Source organism: Mus caroli, unplaced genomic scaffold (genome assembly GCF_978045245.1).
Source record: "Mus caroli unplaced genomic scaffold, Mus_caroli_1 scaffold_17, whole genome shotgun sequence".
NCBI lineage: Eukaryota > Metazoa > Chordata > Mammalia > Rodentia > Muridae > Mus > Mus caroli.
In genome coordinates, this window is record NW_028227272.1 from 14,018,389 (window position 1) to 14,037,206 (window position 18,818).

An 18,818-nucleotide genomic window follows, 5' to 3' on the forward strand; every position below is an offset into this window, starting at 1 on the left:
TAAGCAATCCCTCATCTGTACTGCTTTCCTTTATATCTGGCCTCTCTGGTTTGTAAAACATCCAGGAGCACAGTGACAACCCCACCTCTCACAGCAGGGATAGAGCTCAGTTAGTCATCAGGCAGTACGTACATTTAACTCACTCAACTATCTCGGGGGGCTACCAGTCAAAATTTCATACTTCTGGGCCTTTAATTTGCAGACTGGAGGAGAAACTATAAAAAGATTCCCGCACAGTGCTAAAGCTTCATGGGTTTACCTTATTTTTAGGGGAATTGTGTCGATGGTGACGATACACTCAGATACTTACCCTCACTTCCTCAAGACTAATTTTGGCGCAAAGTTCTTATCCAACATCAAAACTGGCTCCCTGTTTCCCAGTGTGTTCTGCTATTCCCAGTGGTTCCATTTTGTTGCTACAAAATTCTCAGAGTTCTTCACCAGACAAGTTTTACTTTTAGAAGTATTTTGTCTTTGTCTTTTTTTTTTTAAGCTGTGAACAGAGCTACAAGAGTAAATAACCCAGTACAGAACATACCAAGTGATGGTAGGTTTTGAAACTGATATTCTCTCAATGACTGTGATGGTTTGCATATGCTCAGTCCAGCGAGTGGCACTATTAGAAGGTGTGGCCCTGCTGGAGTAGGTGTGTCACTGTGGGTATGGGCTTTAAGACCCTCCTCCTGGCTGTGTGGAAGTCAATCTTCCACTAGCAGCCTTCAGATGAAGATATATAACTCTCAGCTCTGCCTGCACCATGCCTGCCTAGATGCCACCATGCTCCTACCTTGATGCTAATGGACTGAAACCTCTGAACCTGCAAGCAAGCCCCAAACATATGCTGTCCTTTGTAAGACTTGCCTTGGTCATGTTGTCTCTTCACAGTAGTAAAACCCTAACCAAGGGCTGGTGAGATGGCTCAGTGGGTAAGAGCACCCGACTGCTCTTCCGAAGGTCCAGAGTTCAACTCCCAGCAACCACATGGTGGCTCACAACCATCCGTAACGAGATCTGGCGCCCTCTTCTGGAGTGTCTGAAGACAGCTACAGTGTACTTACATATAATAAATAAATAAATCTTTAAAAAAAAAAAAAAAAAAAAAAAAACCCTAACCAAGACAGATGTTGGTACCAGGAGTGGGGTAGTGCTGTGATAGGCCTCACCATGATTTTGTTTGGAAGAATGCGGATTTGAGGACTTTGGAATTTGAAAGTCATGGAATGCTTTAAGTGGGGTTTGATGGGCCATCCTAGTTGGAATATGGAAGATTTTGTTGCTGAGTGATTTGAATTGTGTAGACCTGGTTCAAAGAGGGTTCAGTGGAGAATTTCAATATATGGCACAGAGACTGTTTATGTGGTATTTTGGTGAAGAATGTGGCTAATTTTTGTCCTTGTCTGAAGAGTCTGCCTGAGGCTAAGGTAAAGAGACTCAGATTAATTGCATTGACAAAGGAAGTCTCAGAAGTGCCCATCAGAGAATTTGTCTCTGGTTAAGTCTCATGCAGAGCACTTTGGACAAGTATAGCAAGCTTAGAAAGGAAAAATATAAAATATATGGTTCAAGTATTAAAGGGGCACCAGGAAGTGAAATGGAACTGAATCCTATATTCTACAGATAACAGATTAAGGGATTTGGGGGCAAGATCCTATCCAGCTAAATTTAGTTCCAGGTACACCTTTAATCCCAGGAGACAGAGCCATGAAGATCTCTCAATTCAAGGTCAATCTACAGAGCAGGGAGTCAGAAAACAGAAAGCTGGTAATAGAATAAGGGGTGGGGGGCAAGTTTCAGCCCCAGCAAGCAGCAGGACACATCAGCTTCAGCCATGTGGCTCTGGTTTTAGAGTGAAAAATAGAAGGGTCTACTGACACAATTGATGCTTGGTTAGCTAGAGCTAAGAAGTTAGTGGTGATTAAGAGGAGACCAGCATCACTGAGGTGAAATATTCTGGGAAGTGTTTTCTGAGGGCACAAAGAAGCTGTGTTCCAGAGATAGCCAAGGTTGTACCTTGTACTGCTGCTGTGCTTGGTGATGTGTAAGAGTCAACCAGGTGGTACTGGTTTTGAAGGCATGAAGGAGCCATGAAGAGCAGCTGAGGCTTGGCAGTGTGAGAGGCCATGGAAGAGCATTGGTGAAGGTGCAGCCTCAGTTGCAGCTGATGGCCTAGGACTGAAGGGATCATGCAAAGAAGTTGAGGTTTGGTACCACGAAGAGAACCCTTGAGAGGCTACTGGTGAAGCATAGTTGCAGTGGAAGGTCCCAGTATATTGGAGATTCCAGTACCATAGGATGATCACCAAGAACAGCAGCAGCAGTGGAGTGGATCAACCTAAACTTAAGAGTGCTACAGAGAGCAGAGATAGAGAAATAACTAAGTGGAGTCATCCCTTTGGAGGACCCCAGAAGATCTTATGTGAATCCCAGACATTGAAACAAGAAATGGTAACATTGAAGTTGCCTTGGAGATCCCAAGATGTTCAAGATACCAGAGCTGTGGGGTATCTGCTGAGGAAAGCTGCTAACAGGGAGTGGAACCAGCTGAGGAAAAGAAGTTTGTTGCAGTAAACATAGATGAAAAAGGAGTTGGAGACCTGAAGACTGCTTTGACATCAGACATGGAGATGCAGAGTTTGGAATTTGCCCAGCTGGTTTCCTGTCTTGCTTTGGGGATTACAGTTAAGTGATTGGATGGATCTCAGAAAAGACTTTAGACTTTTAACATTCTTGAGACTGCTATAGACTATGAGGACTTTGGAAGTTGAACTAAATATACTTTTTATTATGCTATGGCAAGATATGGCCACCTGTAGACTCGTGTGTTTGAACAAGTCTATGGGGGCCAGGGAGTGGAATATGATGGTTTGTATATGCTCAGTCCAGGGAGTGGCACTATTTTAGAAGGTATGGCCCTGTTGGAGTAGGTGTGTCACTGTGGGTATGGGCTTTAAGACCCTCATCCTAGCTGTGTGAAAGTCAGTCTTCCACTAGCAGCCTTCAGGTAAAGTTGTTGAACTCTCAGCTCTGCCGACACCGTGCCGGCCTAGATGCCACCATACTCCTACCTTGATGATAATAGACTGAACCTCTGAACCTGTAAACCAGCCCCAAATATATGCTGTCCTTTGTAAGACTTGCCTTGCTCATGGTGTGTATTCACAGCAGTAAAACCCTAAAACAATGGTGGAACTTGAAGGAGACTGACTGGACATTGGTTGGTTGACATGAGTAAGAACCATGCCCCGGGTGGGTCTCCAAGAATGAACTCTTTGGGACTTCCAGCCTACCCATCTCCAGAACTGAAGAGTCCCCCAACATTGTACTGTTCTTCTTGTATCTGGGCTTTCTGGTTTTTAAGATGCCTAGGAGGACCATGGCAGGTCCCACACTTCATCCTACCTCCATATACCTGGGTCTAAATAGAAACTCTCCAGCAAACAGATGTACCCACTGGCAGTTGAAACTGATATGCATCCAGTCTCCAGATTCCTATACTCTATCTAACCCCAACCAAGGAACTGAATGATGTCCTCAGAAAGGTAAGAGGAGTAGGCTGAGCAAAAGAAGGGAAAGGCCTTCTAGCAGAGGGCTAAAGACTAGGGTGTCAGGTTGGAGGGAACAACACAGGGCATACTGGGAGGATGTGAACAAGCAGTTGACCAAGAAGCTGCTAAGACTGTAAGTTGTACCCTTTATCAAGGTACTGAATACACACAAAGACACTGCCAGGCAGGCTGGTTGGGAATGTGGATAAATACTAACTAGCCAGAGCAGGGATATTCAAGGAAAATCAAGTATGCCTGTGTATAGAAGCAGCCCTGCACTGCTAGAAATAACAGGTCTCTGCTTTCTGTCTTTCGCACTCTCTCACATTCAAAATTCATCCCAGCAAACCTTCTCAATTCTACCTTTTAAAAATAATTATAAATTATGCTTTTTTGCCTGTTTATCATCTGTGTGTCTGTGCATGTGGAGGTCAGGAATGCGTTTTCTCCTTCCATTATGATGTAGGCTTGGTTCCAGGAACCTTTACCCGCTAAGCCACATCTTACCAATCCTTCAATTCCTTCTTTAAGGAACACATAGTTTTCTAGACCAATTAAAAAAAAAAAGCTTGTCCTGTCTGTACTCTGAACCGCTCCACTTGAGGCAGCTAGCGCTTTGCTATACTCCTTTTGGTTTTTAGGGGAGAATGAACGTGGTAAGGTAGAGATGAAGTGAAGGTACAGCTGACCAAAACTACTGCTTATGCTGCTTTACTCATGTAAAATTAGCTTGTTCCTATAAACTGCTGGCTGGTAAGGGCTGCTAAATATCTTCACTCAACATCTAGGGCTGATCAATCTTCTGTTTCATGCTGCTTATGCTGTTTTCAAGAAGCTGGAAGGCAAGCCGGGCGTGGTGGCGCACGCCTTTAATCCCAGCACTCGGGAGGCAGAGGCAGGCGGATTTCTGAGTTCGAGGCCAGCCTGGTCTACAGCGTGAGTTCCAGGACAGCCAAGGCTACACAGAGAAACCCTGTCTCGAAAAACCAAAAAATAAATAAATAAATAAATAAATAAAAAGAAGCTGGAAGGCTGAGAGGGGCCACATGTTCCTGTGAGCAAAGGTCATGACAGTGAAAAACTAAATTTGTAAAAGTTCCCTGTGCCAGACACAAGGAAAAAAGAGACTCTTTTGCTACAAGAGTAAAGGTTATCCTTACCGAGCACTCACAGACAAGCTCACCTAACTACTAAGAGTTTCTTTCCTTGTTGTGGTTATTTGAATAGAAATGGCCCCATAAGCTCATAGATTTGAATGCTTGGTCACCAGGGAGTGGCACTATTAGGTATAGTCATATGGAGTATGAAGGGGAGGGAGAGGGATTTCAAACCAGGCCCAGTTTCCCTCCCTCTCTCCTCTCCTCTTCTCTCTCCCCTGCCCTCTCTCCTCTTCTCTCTCCCCTCCCCTCTCTCTTCCTGCTGCCTGCTGATCCAGATGTAGAACTCTCAGCTCCTTCTCTAGCACCATGTCTGCCTGGATGCTGGCATGCTTGCTGCTATGATGATGATAATGGACTGAACCTCTAAAACTGTAAGCCAGTCCTAATTAAATGTTGTCCTTTATAAGAGTTGCTGTGGTCACAGTAATAAAATCCTAACTAAGACACTTAAGTAGACAAAGAAATGGCTGTGGTATGTGCAAATCACAGACCAGGGGGACAAAAAAATACAGCCTACCTTGCCCTAGTATGGAGATCAAAGGAGTTGCAAACATGTCCAGCTTGACCAAGTTATTTTTTTTTTTTTTGTGAAAGTGCATAAAATTAAAACTGTCTGCTGGGTAGTTACAATTCTCATCCCTGCAACAAAATGAGACACAACTTGTGTCCTTTAGCTCTCAGTGACAGGAAGATCAGTCTATCATAGGACAGAAACAGCAGAACAACTCACAACAGCAAAGAGGAAGCAGGTGTGAGGTGAATACTGCCCTCAGCTTTCTTGTCCCACTCCATCCCGCTCATGATGCCATCATCCAAGTCAGCCTCGGTCCTCGGTCATCTAGCTTAGTCCTCACAGAAATGTGTGCTAGTGTTCTCCACCTCCCCCCACCCCCAACACCCTAGGGTGATTCAAAATCCAGTCAAATTCACAATGAAGATTAACCACCACAGGCTTAAAGAGCCAAAAGTAAACACTTGACATTCTAGAGCTAAACTTGTCCTGTGAGAAAGCAGCAGAGAAGGGGACACCAAGGAAAAAAACAGTCCTTGGACAATTTTTAGAAATTTATTCCTTGGATATTTCACATGCATAAGCACACACATTTGTTAACTTTTTTCAAGTGTATGTGTCTGGGAGTTGGCAAGATGGCTCAGCAGGTAAGAGCACTGACTGCTCTTCCAAAGGTCCTGAGTTCAAATCTCAGCAACCACATGGTGGCTCACAACCACTGGTAATGAGATCTGACACCCTCTTCTGTGCGTCTGAAGACAACTACAGTGTACTTATTTATAATAATAAAGAAATCTTTGGGCCAGAGTGAGCGGGTTGGCTGGAGTGAGCAGAGGTCCTAAAATTGAATTCCCAACAACCACATGAAGACTTACAACCATCTGTACAGCTATAGTGCACTCATATACTGTACTCATATATGTGTATGAGTACCCACTGAGGCTAAAAGAAGGTGTCAGACTTCCTGGAATTCAGTACAGGTGGTTGTGAAATAACCAAGCCATGCCCAGCCCAGTGTCTGGCTCTCTTTTTGCTGCCTGTGGATCTAGATCCATATGTCAACCTCTCTATTTCTCTAGCACCGTAATACCTGCCTGCATGCTGCCATGCTTCCTGCCTTAACAACAATGGACTAAAACGCTGAAACTGCAAGTGAATCCAGTATCCACATGACAGCTCACAACAATTTGTAACTCCAGTTCTAGCGGATCCAACATCCTCACACAGACATCCAGGCAGGCAAAACACCACTATACCCCACCCCCCCAAATCAACAACAACAACATTTCTATATAACTTCACTAAAATTCTGATGGTTTTCTATCCTATCTCAATACATCAAGTATTGATATCTCAATAGAACAAGTCTCACAGGCAAGTCTGACAAGCAAGACAGTAGCTGAAAGATCAGCCTAAAATCCCTACTCAGGTTCTCTCTCCTTTAGTGTAATGTACAGTACTTGCAAATAGCCAGGTTTGTGTCTCCTGTGGAACCTTGAATCAAAGGCAATCAAGGAAATGCAGTGTTTCAACTGCCTGCTATAACCAGTACTGTCTGAGGTCTCATGTGGGATGAATGTCCAATGAAATGGCAGGAAAAGGGTAAAACATCTCAGGTTCTTCATTTCTTGGCACCAATCCCCAAGCCACAAAGCCATTTTACTGCAGTTAAATCCAAGAGGAAGCTTTTCATCATTCGACACCAAATTATCTATGGTCTTCTTACCTTTTGGGGGATGTAGTGGTAGGTCTTGCTATAAGCTACCTGGCTTCTAACTCAGAGCTGTCTCCCTCTGGTAGAGATTTAAATCGTACATCACCACACTGAGCTCCTATTCTTTCTACATGGCACCTCTTCAAGAATCCCCAGACTCGGGCTGGTGAGATGGCTCAGTGGGTAAGAGCACCCGACTGCTCTTCCGAAGGTCCAGAGTTCAAATCCCAGCAACCACATGGTGGCTCACAACCACCCGAAATGAGATCTGATGCCCTCTTCTGGTGTGTCTGAAGACAGCTACAGTGTACTTACATATAGTAAATAAATAAATCTTTAAAAAAAAAAAAAAGAATCCCCAGACTCCATTCTACCTCTGGTCTTTCCTTCTCTGAATCTATCACTGACCCTAGAAATAAAGTCAGGACAAGTCTCTAGCTCCCTGACACAGAATGCTCTAACACCGTGTATCTTAACTAGGTAAAAGTAAGACCCTGTCATAAACAAAAGTAGTATCTATCCTGGATATCCAAATGTCCTAATAACATCAGCAAGTTTTTAGATTTTGTTACAAATGGAAAAAAGCTTTTAAATGGGACAATGCTCATATGAACCACTGACCTTCAGTATGTTCATAACAGAACATTACTTTCTTAGTCTGAAGACTTTATTATCTCATAAAAGCACAAAGGGCAGACTCAGACCATATACTGTTTCTAATTAAATTAAATGTAAAGCCTAAGGCATTTGGCATTCCTCCCAAGACACACAGAGCATGACAGACACTGCCCAGACAAGCTGAAAGGGCACACATTCCTTCTATTGTCCAAGATTCAACCCCCATATTTATCAAATAACACTCTTTACTACCAGAAAAACCTATATTCTCATTTAAAACATGAGATACAGACATAGAGAAGAAAACACAATAGGAGAGATCCAACTCCCCTAACCCCCATAAGTAAGACCATAAAAAAAATTATAAAGCCCCAAAACACAAAATTTGTCAATAAAAGTTGGCAAAATTAAAAAAGAAATATATCTGCTGGGCAGTGGAGGTGCATGCCTTTAATCCCAGCACTTGGAAGGCAGAGGCAGTCGGATTTCTGAGTTCAAGGCCAGCCTGGTCTACAGAGTGAGTTCTAGGACAGCCAGGGCTGCACAGAGAAACCCAATCTCAGAAAAATAAGAAAGAAAGAAAGAAAGAAAGAAAGAAAGAAAGAAAGAAAGAAAGAAAAGAAGAGAAGAGAAGAGAAGAGAAGAGAAGAGAAGAGAAGAGAAGAGAAGAGAAGAGAAAGAGAAAGAGAAAGAGAAGAGAAGAAAAATATGCTCAAAAATATCGTTTTAAAATGAGCTGGGCAGTGGTGGTGCACGCCTTTCCTTTAATCACAGTGCACAGTGCTTGGGAGGCTAAGGCAGGCCAATCTGATCCCTCAGCTTGAAGCCAGCCTGGTCTAAAGAGAGGGCTCCTGGCAGCTAGGACTACACAGAGAAACCCTGCCCTGAAAAACCAAAAAGATCTAATATATTGGAGCCTTCAATTCCCTACTTCTAAAAACACTAGAAAAGATGACATTTTTATGGTCCTAACACTTAGGAGACGGAGACAGGAGGTCAAATGAGCTATAAGACAAAGCTACAACAAAACAGAAAAGAAAAAAAAAAAAAAACAAAAATCAAAGAGCACTTAAACAACTCTACTAACCAGAAACAACAGCCATGAGGAGCAGAAGACAGCACTTACTGTTCAAGCACACACGCAGCACTCTCTAGAAAAAGCCCAATGTTAAGAAACAAGAAGACGTAATACATTTATGAGGATCAAAACCATACTAAGTACCTTTTCTGGCCACACAGAAATACAAGGAGAAGTGAACAGCAGAACGAGATGGCCTAGAGCTCAGTGGCAGGACCAGCATATTAAGACCCCGGGTTGAGACCAGAACACCACAAGGGAAGGAAAAAAAGAGGGAAAGAAAGAAAAGAAAGAGGAAAGAGGAAAGAGAAAGAAAGGGGGGGGGGGGGAAGAGGTTGGTCCAGTGAGCTACTGAAAAGGGAGAGACAGGAGAATAAACTGAGATGAACAAATGAAAACATCCATCAAAGAGTGATGCTACAAATGCAAATACCACACAAAACAACTACAGCCACTTTAATGGACCTGACAGCCTGTTAGGAGAAAAGGCGAAGCAAAAAGAGAATAAAACGAGTAGCAAAATGATCAAAAAGGAACACTTTGAGAAGTTATGAGCAAAGAGTTTACATCAAGCTCCAGGAAAGGCAAGCCTACATAAAGACCCAGTCATAAAAAAACAAAACAAAACAAAAAGCCCAGGTAATGATGGCACATACCTTTAGTCTCAGGAGACAGAAACAGGTGGATCTCTGAGTTTGAGGCCAGCCTAGTACTCAGAGTGAGTTTCAGGACAGCTAAGGCTACAAAGAGAAACCCTGTCTTGAAAACAAACAAAAGTAAGACAACAACTCTACTATAAGATGAGAATACTTCCAAAAGTGATTAAACACAATCTATATCAAAATCTCAACAATGCTTTGTTTAGCAAAGTGAAAAACATTCCTGCATAGAATTCCCAGGGACCTTTACCCAAATCAAGTGGTAAATAATTCTAACTGTAAAAGACTAGAGTTGGAAGAGTTCCATTTTCTCATTTCAAAACTTACTATAAACTGAGTGGGGTAGCTCACACCTGAAATCTTAGCATTTGGAAGGCCGAGAGAAAAGACCAGTCTGGACCACACATGGTACACTCTAGACCAGCCTGGGGTACCCAGAAGACCCAGTATCAAAGAAGAAAGGAGAACAAAAATGAAACAAATGTTTCTCATAAGTGACAATCAAAACAATGTAAACTGGGTGGTGGTGGCTGACGTCTTTAATCCCAGCACTTGGGAGGCAGAGGCAGGTGGGTTTCTGAGTTCCCAGGGCTACACAGAGAAAACAACAACAACAACAACAACGTAGCACTAGAGTAAATTGACTAACCGGGTATTAACAGAATAGAGTTAAGAACCCTCGGCTAAAGAGACAGCTCAGTAGGTAAAAAAGTGTTAACTGTGTGAAGACCTGGGTTCAAATCTCCAGAGCCCACAAGGAAATCAGATGCCATACAATGGGGTCTGTAATGCTAGCCTTCCTACACAGAGATAGAAGGTGCAGACAAAACAATCACCAGAGGCTCTGCAGTATTTAGCCCAAAAGGCAAAACAGAACAAAAAGCCTTTATGAAAGAAGGCAGAAAGTGGGGACAGGCATGGGAGAGCTGTCCTCTCGGCACCACTCACTCACAACTGAGCACACTCGTAAAACTGCCTCTTAAAACCAATCTCCGTGGAGTTCAGAGATCGAATTCAGTTAGCAGAATGCGTGCCTAGCATGATGCTCTGGGCTTGATCTTCAGTACCAAAGAACACTGCCCTCAAGAGCTGAAGGCAGAAAAGCAGGAATTCAAGGCCATACTCAATTATATAGCAAGTTCAAGGTCAGCCTGGAACACATAAGACCCCACTGGAGTAAGGAAAGAAGGAAGAGAAGGAAGGGAGGCAGACTAGCTAGTAAGCTGACTCACATACATTCAACTGATTTTTTTTTTAATTTTAATTTTTGCTGGTTTTGGATTTTTTTGTTTGTTTAAGACAAGTTGTTACTATGTATCCACGGCTGTCCTAGGACTCACTATGTAAATCTATGTAAGTGTGGCTGTCTCTGCCTCCTAAATGCTGAGATTAAGGCAAATGGCACCATGACTTACCCACCACCACTACCTCCCTCTTCTTAAAAGGCAGTGGTGAGCAATGCAAACTAATCCCAGAACTCAGAGGCAGATGGTTCTCTGCGAGTTCGAGGCCAGTCTGCTCCACATAGTGAGTTCCAGGAGAGCCAGCACTATACAGAGAAACCCTATCCAGAAAAACCAAAAAGAAGTTAAGTAAATAAATAAATAAAAATTTAAGCATTTTAATAAACTTGAATGGTGTTTTTTATCTGCCATTCTAACACTAAGAGGCTGAAGCTGGAGAACAGCTCTGAATTCAAAGCCAGTCTCAGCTACAAAGTAAAACCCTGCCACAGTCAAAAGGGAGCCAAAAGTGGTACCTACACACATGCCCAGCAAAGATCCAAACAGGAGGATCAGGAGTTCAAGGTCATCTTCAGCTACTTTGGGCTACATGAGAGACTGAGAGACCATACATACACACACACACACACACACACACACACACACACACACACACACACACACACACGGCTCAGTGATGGTGGAGCTAAGGATCATGGTACATGCTTTTAATCCCAGCACTGCAGAGGCAGAAGCAGCTGGATCTATGTGAGTTTGAGGTCAGCCTGTTCTATATAATTCCAGGGCAGCCAGGACTATGTAGAGACTCTGTCTCAAAATTCATTAATTAAAGTTAATTTAATGGTGAGGCTGGAGAGATGGCTCTAAAGTTAAGAGCACTTATTATTCTTACAGAAGATCTAGGTTTGGTTTTCAGCACCCACAGGGAAACTAAGTAAGTTCTGAGGGAATCCAATGCCCTCTTCTGGCCTCTGAGGACAGTAGGCATGAACACTGTATACAGACATACATGTAGGCAAAACACTCGTAAAATAAAAATATTAAAGGGACAGGGCAATGAACTTAGTGACAGAGAGCATTTACATCCACAAAGCTCTAAGTGAAGTCCCCCGTGCAACAACAGCCTGAGATGCATGGCACTGACGCAGCGACTGTAAGAGTGTCACTCGGCCCCTGAATGCTTCAGCCAGGCTTAAGGACTAAGGATCAGCACCTTCCTATAGAATAGAAGAGTAGGATAGAACACAGATTGAATTGCCATGATCTTATTGGCTAAGTCTACTTTCACTCTAAGTGGGTAGACTTCAGGTGAACTTAAATAGAAGATTCCCATGCTGGCTTATTCCCTGTGATGCAAAAGAATCACATACAGTGGCTATCCTGAGGAAAGAAGAAAAACCCTGGACAATGATCATAGCAGGGAAATGGGGCAATGAAAAGATTTGAGCAGCCCCTGACACAGTTGCCCCCAGAGTGCAGCTGCTTCAAATAAAGGCAAATCTTTGGAGCCTAGATAACTTCCAGATCCTCAAAGCACACTGGAATTTGACGAGGCAATCTGTACCATAATGAGCCCTCTGACCATTATGTCATAGGTTCAGCCAGCATGAACCCAGAGACCTTGGTGTGAGCTGGAAGCAATTTGCTGACAGTGACCCGACATGATGACACTACCCCAGCCTTACCATTTAAAACCAGTTCATTCATTCCTCTAATTTTCCAGAGAATCATGGATCAGCCATTGACATTTTAATAATATAAAATCTCAATTAGAAATTGGACAGAGAGATGGATCAGATGGCTCTGGCTCTCCTACTTACTCTGACAAGTCATACAGGCTAGAGCTATAGATACAGGCCAGCCTCTAGTAGCTAAGGGCTTCCCAGCCACCCTCCCTGTGTGCTGAGCCCAACCACCTTCAAGAAAAAAAAAAAAAAAAAAAAACCAAAAAACAAAACAAAACAAGCAAAAAAACACCTCAGAGGATTTATTTCTAAATCTAGACTAGAGGATCCCAGATTTAAAATGATCTAAACCAGTGTTTGCTGTCTAATGTTATAACCAGAATCAAGAATAAAGGAACTCTGCATTCTTCCTTGATACAAGAGTGCAGACTCTTTACCACTGGTACAATTCAGAGTACCAGTGAAAGGCGAGTCAGACACAGGGAAGAGCCTGTGCTCAGATGGGCAAACGAGAAAAGAAAGATAATGAGTATGGGAGAAAGAAAGGCGAGTCAGACACAGGGAAGAGCCTGTGGCTCAGATGGGCAAATGAGAAAAGAAAGATAGTGAGTATGGGAGAAAGAAAGGCGAGTCAGATACAGGGAAAGAACCTGTGGCTCAGATGGGCAAATGAGAAAAGAAAGATAATGAGTATGGGAGAAAGAAAGTAGGAGAGCTTATCGATGTAGGTCAACACTATAGGTTAAGGTGACGGCAATTCTCCAATGTCCAAGTGAGGCTATACATTGGACAAATAGTCCACCTCTAGAGAGAAGGCAGGGGAGGGGGATAGGTAGAAATCTTTCACATATAGCAAGCAACTTGATGTTAGAAGGGTCCCCAGAGATAAAACAGGATAAAAGGAGTGAGGAAAAATTAGTAGCAAGCCAGAAAGTATGAAAACTGATTACAGGCTTCAGGACTAGGACCCTGGCAAAGGGTCAAAGCTTCAGGAGGCAAACAAGTGTCAGCTATGTAACCACTGAAAGGACGGAACGATTTGGAGTGGGAGAAACGGGAAGTGCATGCTGAAGTCAAGTACAGCTCAAGTCTCCAGAAGGAGAAGGGGACCAGAGAAGATGGAGGGAAAGACACAAAATTAAGAGAGTGATAGAACAAACCAGTCTTCTTAGAGGGAGGCTGAGCCTGTTGGAAGGTGTCCCTGAAGGATGCAGGGCCACTGGGGCAGACACTGGAGAGAAGCTCCTGGAAGCCCAGTGGAGGGAAGGACACAGGGGCAGTCAGGACGAGTGACTGCAGACAAGGCGAGGCACACACTGCAGAGTGGCACAGATAAAGCATGGGTGTCTACAAGGTTAGTCACAGATCAATGAAGTCCATGGGGAAAGTCAACCAAGGTCTACATGGGAAGCCAGCTCTCTACCAAAGCAGACAGACAGGAGTCTCAACATTATAAACAGGGCAAGTCATTCAAAAGTCAGGGGGATGGGCAACAAAAGGAGCAGACGCACACTCCTTTTCCTTTGTAAATAACTACAGATCTACAATTTTAAAACCCCAATGTAAAGCCAGGATTTTACTCAAGAGCACAAGGCCATACTCTACCCTGCTTGTCACCCTGTAGCCACTGCCCACTTCTGCCCATCTATGGTCTGCCCAGACTAGGAACTTACTGAGGAACACAGAGATACGGCCAGCAGTAGCAGCACACCACCTGAAAGAATAATCTAATAAGAAGTGGAAGTGTTCAATACTCACAGGAACAATAAGCCCTTGCCAAGTCAATAAATTAGCTTCATCAACCTGGATGTTACGGAAGTTTTTCATTCCACATTTGCGGATCTCTTCAAGCTCCTGTTGATTAACAAAGCATAAAGGGTGTCAAATCAGGGAAAGCACCACATAGTCAGATCCCTCCTGACTCCCTCAAATTAAACCAGGTAACAGCATCACCAATGACAACATTTGCATGAGGACCAGAATACACTGCATCAGGTAAGGAAGCATGGAGGCAGGGGGTCCCATCTGTGGTGTCACTGCCTCTAAGACCCCTGCCCCAGACCAAAACAAGTCCCAATCTCAAGCAACCCACTTAACACAATGAGGGGAACCATGCTTCTATAAATATAACACCTCCTCTTTGGGCTGGTCATACTATCTGTTTAAATACCCTCAGCAGAGCCAGGTGTGGTAGCTCACACTTGTAATCCCAATACCCGGGAGAGTAACACAGATATGGGTTCAAGGCCAGCTAAGGCTGCAGGATGAGACGGGGGGGGGGGGGGGGGGGGGGTGTAATTGAAAATAAACAAAAAAGCAGCTGTCCCCCAGCAACTCCACAGGGTCCACAGGGGTAAACATGCAACAGGGATCTACAGAGCTAACTACTTCCAGCACTAGGTACGCACAGGAAGTTGAGATAAAAATGAATGAGCCTGGGTCTAGAAGGCAAAGAAAGGCAAATGGATTCCCACAAATCTTTCCTTCCTAACACCTTTAAGTTGAAATTTCAGGACTCCACCCCAGGATGGGCACAGGCAAAGAGCACAACCAGCCAGTCTGGGATGAGGACGGAAACAAGAACATAGTACTGAGCCTCAGTTTCTTCAGCTATCAACAGCATGGTAAGTCAAGGAGCTGGAAACTACATCATAACAAGATCTGAAACTAAGAGGGTTCTCATCAACAACGTAGCAAATGTCCATGATTAGGACTGTTTCAGAATCCAGTGTAAGATGTCTTTACCTTGTCTGTCACTTGCTTTTCCACTGTGTATCAGCCCCATGTTTCCCAACACTTCCCCAACACCAATGAACATACAGAAGGCATCTTAACCCAAGGCACCCAGAATGTACCATGACTCATGCCCACATATACAATGGTCACATCCTCCAAGTTTCTGTCCTGCCACTCCCCACCACTACCTCAATCAGGCCTCACAACCAATCAGATGATGGCCTCCTTATACACCCAAGATGCCTTCTAACCTACAACATTAACATTAGCGCTATCCCATCTACCAGGCTAAATCGTCTCTGTCCCAGATCACATGACTTCTAAGACAGGAAAGTCCTCTCCTTATGCAGCCACGGTTCATGATGGCAAAGGCCACCTTACTGGCTCCTATGTCACCAAAACCAAAAGATCCTTTGCACCACATATTCTATAATGGCACAACAGTTTGTAAGGCACACCAGGGCTAGGAAAGCATGAAAGGGTAATTTTCCTGAGGCCTAACTCAGAATGGACCGAGGAGGAAGATACGCTGAAGGAATGTATGAAATGGGTGTCTCACAGAGTGCTGCCTGTTTATCAACCTCAGGTGCCTACCATAAGCAACCTGGACCGACTCTGGAAATTCTAGTCCAGCAAGTATGGATAGAGCTCTTTGTTGTTGTATTTTTGTTTTGTTTTGAGAGTCAGAGTCTCACTATGTAGCCTTAGCTGTCCTGGAACTTTTCCTGTAGAGCAAGCTGGCCTCAAATTCAGAGATGTGCCTGTCTCTACATCTGTGCTGGGATTAAAGGTGTGGCCACCATCTCTTGGGGGGCTTTAATACGGGAAAGCGACACAAGAAGGGAAAGGGTATTGCCATGCTTAACCAATCCACTTCTAAGAAAGGCCTAGGGGGCTGGTGAGATGGCTCAGTGGGTAAGAGCACCCGACTGCTCTTCCGAAGGTCCAGAGTTCAAATCCCAGCAACCACATGGTGGCTCACAACCATCCGTAACGAGATCTGGCGCCCTCTTCTGGAGTCTGAAGACAGCTACAGTGTACTTACATATAATAAATAAATAAATCTAAAAATAAATAAATAAGTAAATAAATTTAAAAAAAAAAAAGGCCTAGGAATCGTGCAGGCCCCTGATCTATACCAGGAGACAAGAAAGTGTGACAGCCTGACTGCTCTACAAAGAAAGCATCAAGAAAGCTGAGTGACTAACCTGCCAACTGACATCTTGGTCTTCGGCTGACATTCAGAACTCATCAATTGTCTGGGCACTATGAAATATGGACACACTCAAGAATGGGAAAGTTTCCCACTCCATTAACCACTATTCTTCAAAGAAAATACTCCGAATAGAAATTTGAAATTAGCCGGGCAGTGGTGGCGGCACACCTTTAATCCCAGCACTTGGGAGGCAGAGGCAGGCGGATTTCTGAGTTCGAGGCCAGCCTGGTCTACAGAGTGAGTTCCAGAACAGCCAGGGCTATACAGAGAAACCCTGTCTCGAAAAACCAAAAAAAGAAATTAAGACAACCAAAAAAGACAGCCAGGCGTGATGATGGTGAATGCCTTTAGTCTCAGCACTGGGGAGGCAGAAGCACAGATCTCAGCGTTTATTGACAGCCCGCTGTACAGAGTGAGTACCAGGACAGCAAGGGCTACACAGAGAGAAACCCCATCTCATCAACAACAACAACAACAATAAGATAACTAAGAAAGAAACAACAACAAAGAAAACATTTACAACAACAACAAAAAGATAACTAAAAAAGAAACAACAACAAAGAAAACATTTACAACAACAAAAAAGATAACTAAGAAAGAAACAACAACAAAGAAAACATTTACAACAACAACAAAAAAGATAACTAAGAAAGAAACAACAACAAAGAAAACATTTAATGTTCATAAAAGAAAAAGAAATTTTAAAATATCCTGTGCAGAGAGCACACTTTGTAGCTTCAGAGCTCTATATTAACAATATGAACAGTATAAACAAATAAGGCAAATTTCAAGAGAATTACAAAGATGGGGAAAGCTGGACTTAGTTTTAACAGGGCAAAAAAACCCTTAACATTGTTTAGGGACTTTAGGCTGGGTTGTAGAAGCTTAGCAGTGGGGCGAGTGGCTGGCTGGCCGCACAAGACTTCACAGCATTCAATTCCACTACAAAAATAACAAGTAAATAAAAGGCATATAGTGTTTTCTGAGACTAGCTTAGTTCACAGAATGCTTGCCTAGCATGTACAAAGCCCTGAGTTCAATTCCTACACAAAGAGGGTAAATCACAACCACCTCTAACTACAACCCCAGGTCAACCAATACCTCCTGGACCTCTAGGTACACAAACATACACATAGATCAAATACCCATTAAATTAATTTTTTTTAAAGTAAATTCAAGGGGGCTGGTGAGATGGCTCAGTGGGTAAGAGCACCCGACTGCTCTTCCGAAGGTCCAGAGATCAAATCCCAGCAACCACATGGTGGCTCACAACCATCCGTAACGAGATCTGACTCCCTCTTCTGGTGTGTCTGAAGACAGCTACAGTGTACTTACATATAATCAATAAATAAATCTTTAAAAAAAAAAAAAAAAAAAAATAAAGTAAATTCAAAGTCATCCTAGGATACACAGGGAGTCTCAAAGCTAGTATGGAGTACATGATACTCTGTCTTGTGAAAAGGAAAACCTATGGAACCTATGGGAGGGTATTTCTCGGTGCCAAGATTATCAAGTAGATACAAAAACCCCAAGCCTTCTGACCACAGAAGGAAGGGCGTCACCCAGTGAGTGCTGAGCTGATGGCTCAGGAAATCTAAAGTAGAGTGGCCAAACTCTCTTTGCTGTCAGGCTAAGGTTTCCTAAGAAGGAAAGGCAACTTTTTTTGCACAATTTTAATCAACAAAGAACTGATTATAAAAAGAAGTGAAAGCCGGGCGTGGTGGCGCACGCCTTTAATCCCTGCGCTCAGGAGGCAGAGGCAGGTGGATTTCTGAGTTTGAGGCCAGCCTGGTCTACAAAGTGAGTTCCAGGACAGCCAGGGCTATACAGAGAAACCCTGTCTCGGAAAAAAAAAAGGTGAAGGCAGATCTTTGTGAGTTGAAGGCCAGCCTGATCTACAGAGTGAGCCAGCTCCAGGACAGCCAGGGATACACAGAGAAACCCTGTGTCATAAACAAAAACAAAAAAGATGAAGTGAGAGAACTGTCACCTGCAGAGAGGACTGGGTACCCTAATAGAAGAGCATTTCAGGGCTAGTGAGATGACTCAGCAGGTAAGAGCACTGACTGCTCTTCCAAAGATCCTGAGTTCAATTTCCAGCAACCAGATGGTGGCTCACACCACCCATGAGATCTGATGTGCTCTTCTGGCGCATCTGAAGACAGCTACAGTGTACTTATGCATAATAATAAATAAATCTTTACTAAAAACATTAAAAAAAGAGCATTTCTCAAAAGGGTAACAACAGGATCCAGAACAGGATTATGCATCTCAGCACATTCTGAGTCCCGCACATAAAAGAGATGCCAGACATCGTAGCTACACCCTACTGAAATTAATAGCCTCTGTAGACCTAGCTGGGAACCACTGGCACTAGAATGACCAGGATGCTAAAGTTCCTGCATTGCCCAAGATGGCTCTGAGGGCAAGAACTTCAGTGCTCATTCAGAGGTTCGATTATCTAAAGATCTGAGAGATGGCAGTGCCCCTAAAACTGAGATGGTCCTGATGATGATGAACTGGGAAAGAATTTCAGGAAATCCAAGTAAATGCAGAGGATAAAGTCCAAGGCTTTATTACTAATAAACTTAGAAAAGCTGGGGAGACAGTTCAGAGGCTAAAGGTACTTGCCATTGAAATTAGGCAGCCTGA

General features: G+C 43.5%; 1 protein-coding gene across 3 annotated transcripts in view; it reads right to left on the bottom strand.

The window, feature by feature from the left end:
• Window positions 1–18,818, bottom strand: part of Ube2l3 (ubiquitin conjugating enzyme E2 L3) — a 48,746-nt gene that overhangs the window by 10,306 nt on the left and 19,622 nt on the right. For 2 of the 3 annotated variants that reach the window (XM_021184547.3, XM_085832414.1), the window contains exon 2: window positions 13,973–14,068. The exons of the other annotated variant lie outside the window; for it this stretch is intronic. In XM_021184547.3, coding sequence (XP_021040206.1) covers window positions 13,973–14,068 — 96 coding nt within the window. The remainder of the gene's footprint in view (window positions 1–13,972; window positions 14,069–18,818) is intronic. 3 annotated transcript variants of the gene reach the window in all.